Source organism: Neomonachus schauinslandi, chromosome 7 (genome assembly GCF_002201575.2).
Source record: "Neomonachus schauinslandi chromosome 7, ASM220157v2, whole genome shotgun sequence".
NCBI lineage: Eukaryota > Metazoa > Chordata > Mammalia > Carnivora > Phocidae > Neomonachus > Neomonachus schauinslandi.
In genome coordinates, this window is record NC_058409.1 from 102,902,989 (window position 1) to 102,912,950 (window position 9,962).

Below are 9,962 nucleotides of genomic sequence, written 5' to 3' on the forward strand. Positions count from 1 at the left end.
TCCAGGATCATGACCTGAGCCGAAGGCAGTCGCTTAACCAACTGAGCCACCCAGGCGCCCTTGATTAATTCTTAATAGAGCCAAATAATCTTCCTCTGAAATATGACACGAGGACAACAGGCAATGTGAGTTCTCTCACCACCTATCCTCACTTCAGAGGCCAGCAACTTGGCAATGTGCCATTACTGCTGCTACTCTATGCTGCTCCTCCCCCATCTACACTGGCCCATCAGCAGGTGGAACTATTAGGTGCCCAGGACACCTGCCACTTGTGCCCCCAAGGGGAGTGTTGACCACTCCGCTCATTCAAATGTCAGTATTCTGATTACATAGAGGCTACCTGAGAATCCTTTTCAGGAAGTCCAGCAGGAAGGTAACTTTTAAAACTGAAGTATTTAGAGGACACGGAATCAATGTTTTTTCCTCATCATTCATTCTCACACTTTTTTTTCTCATATACACATAATTCTCTTTCTTTTTAGAAAGAGGTTAAGTGGCCTTGAAAATACCCTTGGTGAGACAATGATCATGCTGACAACTCCACAAAATCAATCTATGGAATGTTTACACAAGGTCTTCCAAACCACAAATTTGTTCAGCCAAAGTTGCCAACTTGGAAACTGGCACAAAACCCTGATTCTCCCTGGAATTCCTGAATTCAGAGGCATCATGCAGCCACCAACCTATTATTTATCTCCAGGTCAAAGTACACGGGTAGGAAAGGTGAGATTTTCAAGGTTAGTGCATTTTGTAGTTAAGAACAGGTGGTTGAGAGTAAAGTTTGGATTCATGTTCTGTCATAGGTGGAAAAAGCTTGACAAGTTTTTATAAGACTTATGCCACAATCTAAAAATGATTCATTCTGCCTAGCATAAAATAGTTCTTGCTTTATAAAAATAGCACCACGATTAAGAAAAAAAATGCACTTCTACAGAAGGAACCATGTTCCAACATTGTAAAAAAAAAAAAAGGTTCTACTTAAAGCAGAACAAGATAACCACCCCTACCGCCCCTTCTTTCCCTGCTCCCTTTCGAACCAGTCGTGTCACTACTAGCACACTGTCCTTCGTAGCAGGGTTCCTAGGGCACCTAAGGCCAGGAGACTTAGGGGGTCCTGCATGGTTAAGCATGCCAGGGCTAAAAAGCAAAGGATCAGCTGTCTTCATCCAGGATCTCTGGATGTTCCTTCCAAAAAGCATCCCCGATTATATCGCAATATAAAGGCACTGGCTTTGTCCTGGTCCGGGTCACCGCCATCTTTTTTCCTTCCATTTCTGCTGGCAGTTTAACTTCTTTTGTTGTGACTTCACCCACCTATAGGTAAAAGTTAAAATACTGACACTGTTAACTGGGTTTGGGAGAGAAGAGGGGGATATGCGGGAAGTTTACTTTTACTTTATATACTTCTGAGTGATATATATTTATCAGGTAGATATACAGGTACACATATCTCAACATCTATGAATTTGTTTACAATTAAAAACTTCTACAAAGTTATGTTGCTATATTCTGAAAGGATCTTAGGAACCAAGGAGTGATTCCATGTTCCTTATTAGCAATAACTATAGAATTAAAGGTAATTCTGCTCTCTCATCTGCATGAAGAAGTATCTAAGCCTGTGCTAAAGAGCAAATGTGCCTTAAAAATACTAATAAGCTGACTAATTCTTAAGGCACCATTTAACACGTGAAAACATTCATTAAAAAGAAAAACTACTTTACATGGAAGGAGATAAATTTAGAGAAATCATTATGCTCAGAAGCTGGTACAGAGAGAAAATATTGGTGGAATTAAGAATTTAGGTAAATGTACAGACTTATTATAGAATATTTGGTAAGTATGAATATCTGGGGAATCTCCAGAATATTCTGCAAGTGACAGAATCCTCATATACAACATCTTCTACTGCCTCATATTATAGCTGTCATGGGATGGATGGGCTATTTAATGGTATTATCCAGTGTGGAAGAAATGTTCTTTGAATGCAAAAATCCTTCTATCTGCAGTGTACCCCTTTATAGGGTTTTATTTTGGAGAGCTTAGGACACAGAAAAGTAAGTGTACTAATTCTAAAATCTGTGATGCCACTTAGACCACAAAGATCACTAGCAAACTGACAAAATTAGCCCTGACACAAAAAGCATCCAAAATAATATACAGCATTTCATTTTTAAAAAGATCTAATTCCTGTTAGTGACTGGAATCACATCTGCATACATGTGGTAGGCCAGACAAAGCTTGGGATGGGCACAGGCTTTGGTCTTTCTGACCTCCATTTTTCTTTGGACAGAACAGCATTACCTTCTGCCATATCAACACAGTCCCTTTCCTATACATCAGAGGCTCATTGTTGTAGTTGATGTTGAATTCGGAAAACAAAATCTCATTCTTGTCTGCTGCAAGAGTTCCCTGAGAAAATAAAAAGACAAAAACAGATTTTTATGTCTGCTCTCTGCCCTAATCCTACCTATCCATTCTACCCTCTATCTAAATTTCCACAAACAAATCAAAAAGTGGAAGGGTTTTATCAAACCTCTTATAGATACTAATGAATCTGCATTGTAAGAGCAGTTTAAATCTTATTTAGATGTATAAATTCAAAAAATTGTCGTCTGTAGCAAATAACTGGCTTCAAAAGTCACAACTGTGATAGGGTGACAGGAACTAGCAGTAAGAGCACCTGTTCTGTACTACATACATTATGTTATCTTATTTGACCCTCATTACCATCTCCATTTGAAAGAACACAACTCTGAAGCTTAGAAAGATTATATAAATTGCCTAAGGCTAAAAATTGCTTTTATTCTTCTAAGAAAAAACAAAATCTAAACTCGGCTCTTCCAAACTCTGGATAAATCTACCAGTATTCCTATTAATGGTATCTGTAAATCCTCATCATCATCGTTAATGAGCACCATTTATCGTGTAATTGCAACGTACCAGGCTCTGAGTTAGGAGCCGTTACAACACATCACCTCATTTCAGAGTTAGTCATCCCATAAGCAGCGCTGTCATCTAATGATGAAAGCCAGTGTTTATATTAAAGTACTTACAATGTGCTTTGTACTATGCTATGTGTTTTACATGCATCATGCCACTTAATTATCACCATAAACCTATGAGGTGGGAACTATTATTTCCTGTTTCACCTGGGTGGCTCAGTTGGTTAAGTATCTGACTCTAGATTTTGGCTCAGGTCATGATCTCAGGGTCCTGGGACTGAGCCCTACATCAGGCTCCCTGCTCGTCAGGGAGTCTGCTCAAGATTCTGCCTCTCACCCTGCTTGCTCACACTTTCTCTCTCTCACAAATAAATAAATCTTAAAAAAAAAAAAAATAAAGAACTAAGGCAGAGAAGAGAAAATTAAACAGAAGTCCCTGAGTACAATTATTGGACTCCCAGAGCTTCCACTCTTACTGATGCACATACCCAGCAGGGAATGGCAATGATGAAGAGGCCAAGTGGGACTGATGAAAAAGAAGAGCACATGCCCCGTCTAAAGAAGGCAACCAATATGCAGCCCCAGCCAAGCATTACCATGTGGGAAGGTAGAGCCAGTATCACTAACTCCATTTTCCAGCTAAGGACACTAAGTCCCAGGGAGAGATAGTAACTCACCCACAGTCACAGAGCAAGCAAGCAGCAAAGCTGCTACTAGTTTTTTATATCCTCTCAAAACAAAGCAGTAAAGAGAGCTTTAAAAGAATGCAAAATGCCATGGAAGAGTATAGAAAACCGCCCCCAGCTAAGTATTAATGCAGTAAGATCTTATACCTGTAATCTCTCTTGGGCTTGTACTGGTGTTAGTCCAGACTGTTGTACAAGTGCCCAGAAAACTGTATTATACAGATTATTGATGTGACCTGTGAGAACAGAGTAGCACTGTTTATACGTACATAATTTTTATTCAGTATTTGCACTTCAAAGAATATTAGAACTCTTCCCCTCTTCTCTAAAGTAGAGAGATCGCAGAGACATTTAGTGATATGCCCAGAACCATATACTGGGAACATGGCGGGGGGAGGTGGTCAAGTATAAACAAACTTATTTCCTAAAAGTTTTATTCTGTCATTTCAGTTATGCTTTACATAAACTGGTTAACTTGAAATTTACACTTAGGAGTACTTTCAAAGTTATTTGATTTAGATTATTCCTAGCACTTTCCCAGTTCTTCTCCTGGCAAAATCAAGATACACCAAATGAGTAAGTCTCACAAACATGTCACCATAGTCATGTAAGGCAGGGGTCACAACTCAAATCACCCACTGAGGCCACCATGAACATAAAAGCATAAACAGAGGGCGCCTGGGTGGCTCAGTTGGTTGAGCGACTGCCTTTGGCTCAGGTCATGATCCTGGAGTCCCGGGATCGAGTCCCACATCGGGCTCCAGTCCCACATCGGGCTCCCTGCTCAGCAGGGTGTCTGCTTCTTCCTCTGACCCTCTTCCCTCTCATGCTCTCTGTCTCTCATTCTCTCTCTCGCAAAAAAAAAAAAAATTTTAAAAAAAAAAAAAAAAAAAAAAGCATAAAGCAGAGTAGGTGACCCCTGGAGAACAAGAGAGAATGGTAGAGGACTATGGCACATTGGCTTCCGTGTGTGTGTGTATGTGTGTGTGTGTGTGTGTAGACAGCAGTCACTGCCCGGCACACGTTATGTCCAATACTAAGTCGGAATGATGACCTAGTATTGCCAGGTCTTCTGATTTTTCCCAAAAAAAACTGGAATAAGGAAGTATTTACATAAATTTCCCAACTGTTCGATTGTTTTCAACTAATTAAAAAAACCTGAAATATTGCATTCTGAACAAAATACACATGCACCAAAACTGAACCAAATCACAACCTCTAATGTATGGAATTGGTGGTTTTAACTACATCTGTTTATTTGGTTTTACTTACAATCTGCTTGCCGCCAACTGAGGTAGTCCTTTAAGGTCTGGTTGTTAGGATACACTATGACTCTTCCATCAAAGCCTGGGGGATAAAGAAGGGGCTGGTCCTCAAAGTAATCTCGCCAATAAAACACATAGCTGGAGGCGAACTGGGAAGCCACGTGAGTCATGAACTTACTTGCAAAAGTAAGGCCATTGGGTGGAGCAAGAAAAGAGAAAATGCATGATATTAATTCAAAACCATGACAGGACCTGCGGGTGCAACAGAGTGATTACACAAACTATTCAGCAAGCCAAGAGATAAAATGTGTTGGGCCAAGAAAAACTAAGCAGCCCGCCCCTCTCCAGTCCTATCAGTAACTTACTGATACCAAATTTTTCTCTGTAGGATGTGATGTGAATTTATGGTTCAAGAGGTTTTGGGTTTTTTTAGTCTTGGAAGGAAGGGAACCATTGTTTTAAAAACATACCAATTCATTATATGCTTTGTTTTCTGTGAGAGTTTCAATATACTGCCAAATGAAATATCTAATTTGTCTATTTTGAGACCCTCCTTAATTAAAAATTTAAGCAATACTGTAATGCACATACAGGCTGTCACTGGCTAGAGCCAACCTATAAATCATTAATATTATAATATTCTAATGGTCTCGGTTTCTAGTCTTAATATTAAGTGCCAGATCTATCTAGAAGCTAAGGTGATGAGGAATGGAGGGGAAAGAAACAGATAAAGAGGCATATGTGATGTTCACCTATCAGATGAAGTACAGAAAATAGACAGAAAATAGACATTCTGCAGTTGCAAATACTGCAGACTCTATCTGCAGTCTGTAAGTCAGAAATTAAAAAGAGCAAAAACCAAATGCTGGTAGGAAATATTCTGAAGAAGCTAGGCCATGGAATTACCTCGCTCTTCTTTTAAACCAATTGCTTTTCCTCTTGAACACAAAGCTGTACTCATCACTCTGTCCATATGCAATCACAATATCCTCCAGTTCTTTCATTACAGTCTGGGCACATTTGGTCATTAGGTGGAGAGCACGGCTGTCATTAGGTTTTGCAAAGTTGTGTTTCTCAGCAAACCTTCATAGAGGGAAGAGTAGAGGGAAAGGGGCATGAATGGAAGAGAGTTTGTCCTTAACACCACATATCAAAAAGACTGCATAGAGAGGAAGATATGTAATAGTGCTGTAAGTCTACTAGCCACAACCTGACTCATTTCCTTAAGAACTCCAGTTTTTTCCTGCCCTGAGAAAAAGGGGTATAACTGCTAAGTCTCCATTCCCTTTTCTGTGAAATGGAGATAAAAGTATACTTACTTCATAGGGCTGTTCTGAAGATTAGAGAGGTAAAAAATGTAACTACACCTGGCTCCTTGGAAGTGCTCAATAAATGTTAGTTATAATAACCATTATTAAAATAACACTTAAGAATTAAATTCCCATATTTGTTACACTTCTCCCTTTTTTCTGACTCGTTTCCTCGAGTCCAGTCGATGCAGCCAGTTACTAATAATGAAACAAAAACATACTGTAAAGTATGGCCCACAGCAAGACCTCAAGAGGCCTCTGAACAGTCAGCCCTCAAAAACAGCTAACGAAATAGCCAAGCATTCGGCTGAAGAGATGAAATACTGCACCAGGGAGTGACATTTTCCATCACGGCCTTGCTAACAGGTCTCTTTTCACCGGCACTCAGGCCGGCGGCTCACCACGAGCCCACTCTGCCTCAGTTTAACTACTCAAACCAGCTGGCGTTCAGGCCTGTCGTAGCCAGCACGTCGGGGGAATGCTCAATGCCGCGCGCTCATTGGCTGTCGCGTTACCCGGTAACCGTGAGCGCTGTGGTCAGCGGTGTTTGAGTCCCAGGAAGCGCGGGCACAACATGTGGCCGAGAGCCGAAATCACTCACCGATGGAAATTCCTGCCGTCCAGCCGCACCACCACCCAGCAGTGGGCCAGGCAGGTGTCGTCAGCCTCGAAGTTCCGCACGTACTCGAATTTGCTCTTTGCCATGGTAGCCCCCACCTTCAAACACCGTCTCAGAGTGACGGAAGTGCCGATCCAGAAATCGCGAACTTTTACGTTGCAAGAAGGCCACATTCGCCCCGCGGAAGGTGAACGACCAACAGAGCCCCGCCCCGGAAGTTCCGGTGTCTCTTAGTGGCCGCTCTAGCCGTAGTGGAGGCCGGCATCTCTCTCGACTCTCCTTGTAGTCCTTAATCCACCTCCGAGGGTGGAAGGAGGGTTCCATTCTTCCCTTCGCTGTACACACGATTTTTCGCTTTTCTCCTCCCGTCGTGCAGGTCAGCCTACGAAGTTATAAAAAATTCCTTTCTGACCAAGTTTGAAAGTTTAGTTGTGATTTTTTTTCTTCCTAAAGAAGAAAATGTGGAATATACCAAAAAATATAAGAAAATACTTCCTATCACCCCTCTCGCTTCGAAGCATTATGGATGGTTCCTTCCAGTCTCTTTTCTCTTTGTATATCTATGTTTACACAGGGAACACATAAAATTGTAATCATACACCTATGTAATTTGTATATTTTTCCACTTACCTTGAGCACTTTCCAATGTTATTAAATATTCCGAAGGGCGATTTTAAGAAGAAAAATAGGCTCTTATTCGAACACATGGACGAACTAAATTAATTTACTCAACTTTTTCACAAACACCCAATTTTTTCTTTTTGCTGGTAGATAATAGTAACATTAAACCCTAGTATTTTAATGGTTTTTTGAATTCAGTACCTAATTATTTTTTTACCCTCACGAAAATTATTCAAGTAATACAAAAGAATACATGATGAAAAAGTCTCTCACTGACTCCTAACTCTGTACTTCAGACAATCGCTGTTACTAGTTGCTTGTATATCCAATCAGGGATAGAGAGAAACAAACGTATATCTACATCTATATCTATATCTCTCAAACTACCTCAAAACAACAGGAATAAAGGAAGGATGGGAATGTCATGGATTTATGCCCTGGCTCTGCCACTTACTAGGTGACCTAACATAAGTTACTTTTCTCTCAGATCCCTTTGTTAAGTGGAGACACCAGTTCCTCCCTTGCTTCCCTCTAAAGTTAATGTGAGCATCAAAGGACATGATGGTTGCCATTTGTAGTATGGATATACACACAACTGATAAAATAATATTCCAAGGTGATGTCAATTTGCAACCAAGATCAGGAAGTACTTAGAGGAAAAAGTTAAAACACACCAAAAGGAAATAATCACACAAATTCACAGTGTGGGGTCTTTTATAAGATTACTAACCTGACTTCTTAAAAAGATAAATTTCATTAAGAATAAAAAAAAGTGAAATGAAGGAAGGATGGGAAAAGGTAGGACACTGTTCCATAATAAAAGGGATTTAAGAGACATAAAAACCAAATACAACGTGAAAATCTGGAATGCATACTGGCCCCAAAAATATTAAAACTAGCTCTAAATGCACCAGGAAAACCTGCAGTTACAAACAGCTCTAAATTTTAGTGGCTTACAAAACAAATATTTATTTCTTGCTCAAGTCATTCATAGGCTCCTAAGCTGGCTACTGCTATGCTCCTGGCTGGCTACTGCTATGCTCCTGGCAGATGTTCTGAACTATGTGTCTTCTCATTCCAAAACCCAGGCAATGATTCAAATGGCTTCTGTACTACAGGGTACATCTTGCTGCGCACATTATGTTTGCTAAAACATATTACAAATATAGTCAACTGCAAAGCTTATAGGGCAGGGATGTATTGTCTTCCCACAGGGAAGTAAAAAGTGAGTAATTTTGAACAATAATGCAATCTACTGCAATTGTATATTAGTTGATAATAGGGAATTATTGTTAATTTTACTGGCACAACAATAGCAGTGTGGTTAGGCAGAAGAATAACTTTAATCTTAGGGGATACATGAAGAAAAAGTGGCAAAATACTAACAATTACTGAATCCAGTGGTGGTCATACGGGTATTTATTATTTTTCCAATTTTTCTACATGTTCTGGGTTGTGTCACCCAAAAAAGTATGTTGGAGTCCTAACCCAAGGTACAGTGAATGCAGATGTAATCAATTAAGGTGAGGTCATTAGGGTGGACCCTTAATCCAATATGATGAGTGCCCATGTGAACAGAGAAAACAGAAACACACAGAAGAGAAGAACCATGTGGAGAAGGAGGCAGAGATTTGAATGACGCATCTACAAGTCAAGGAAGGCCAAGGATTGTCAGCCATCACCAGAAGCTAGGAGAGAAGCATGGAAATAGGTGCTACCATTATTACCATTTTACAGATGTGGAAATTGAGTAGAGAGAGGTTAAGTAACTTGCTTAAGGTCACAGAACCAACAGGTGGTGATGCGAGAATTCCAAACCAGGCATTTTAACTACAGAGCTTATGCTCTTAGCCACTCCTCATACTACCTCCTCTTCTCTCTCTCTTTCTCTGTTTTTATTCGCCAGCTATACAGTAGTTTCTACCTGTACAAATTATTGAGTACTTCACTGAATCCTCAAATAATAAAGGTACATGGGTCATCCAATCCCTTAATTCTCAAACATAATTTATTCATATACAACCTTTGTGAATTTTGTCATTTACATATGCTACCTTATTTTTAAAATATTTTTCTTTGTGTCAACTCTCTTCTTTTTAAATCCTTTTATTGGAAAAAAATATTTTTATTGAAAATGAACATACATATGGAAAAGTACACAAAACACGATGTAACCAGCACCCACTCAAAAAAGAGAACATTGTCAGTTCCCAGGAGTCCATTTCAATTATTACTTCTTCTCCTTTCCAGAGGTAATGGCCTTCTTAACATCTATAACTTAGTTGTGTTCATTTTTTTTAAGTAATCTCTACACCCAATGTGGAGCTTGACCTCACAACCCCAAGATGAAGAGTTGCATGCTCTACCAACTGAGCCAGCCAGGCACCCTAGTTATGTTCATTTTTAAACTTTATATAAATGAAATCTTCAGTACATATTCTTTGGCATTTGGTCTCTGGATTAACATTATGTTTGGAAGATTCAACCAAGTTGGAGTGTAACTGTAGTTCATTTGTCTT

At 39.8% G+C, this 9,962-nt stretch overlaps 1 protein-coding gene across 2 annotated transcripts; it reads right to left on the reverse strand.

Annotated features, from left to right (window-relative positions):
- On the reverse strand, positions 1 to 6,995 carry THG1L (tRNA-histidine guanylyltransferase 1 like). Of its 2 annotated transcripts, XM_021697663.2 has the most exons (6): positions 6,805 to 6,995; positions 5,800 to 5,976; positions 4,901 to 5,070; positions 3,776 to 3,864; positions 2,302 to 2,409; positions 1 to 1,314 (listed from the first exon to the last, which is right to left on the reverse strand). In XM_021697663.2, exons 1-6 carry the CDS (start codon positions 6,993 to 6,995, stop codon positions 1,153 to 1,155), a joined length of 897 nt encoding a protein of 298 aa, XP_021553338.1. In that variant the 3' UTR covers positions 1 to 1,152. The 2 variants fall into 2 exon arrangements, with proteins under 2 accessions (XP_021553338.1, XP_021553346.1); XM_021697671.2 differs by lacking the exon at positions 6,805 to 6,995 and having other exon boundaries at positions 4,901 to 4,975; positions 5,800 to 5,932.
- Between the last annotated feature and the right edge of the window lie 2,967 nt (positions 6,996 to 9,962).

What these genes read in the sequence shown, in the direction of transcription:
- THG1L (XM_021697663.2), bottom strand. Translation starts at nt 6,995, where the DNA reads ATGTGGCCTTCTTGCAACGTAAAAGTTCGCGATTTCTGGATCGGCACT. An exon ending in CAGTTGGCGGCAAGCAGATT is followed by an intron (nt 3,865 to 4,900) that starts GTAAGTAAAACC and finishes CTGTTCTCACAG; the next exon opens with GTCACATCAATAATCTGTAT. An exon ending in CTGTGTTGATATGGCAGAAG is followed by an intron (nt 1,315 to 2,301) that starts GTAATGCTGTTC and finishes TTTTACCTATAG; the next exon opens with GTGGGTGAAGTCACAACAAA.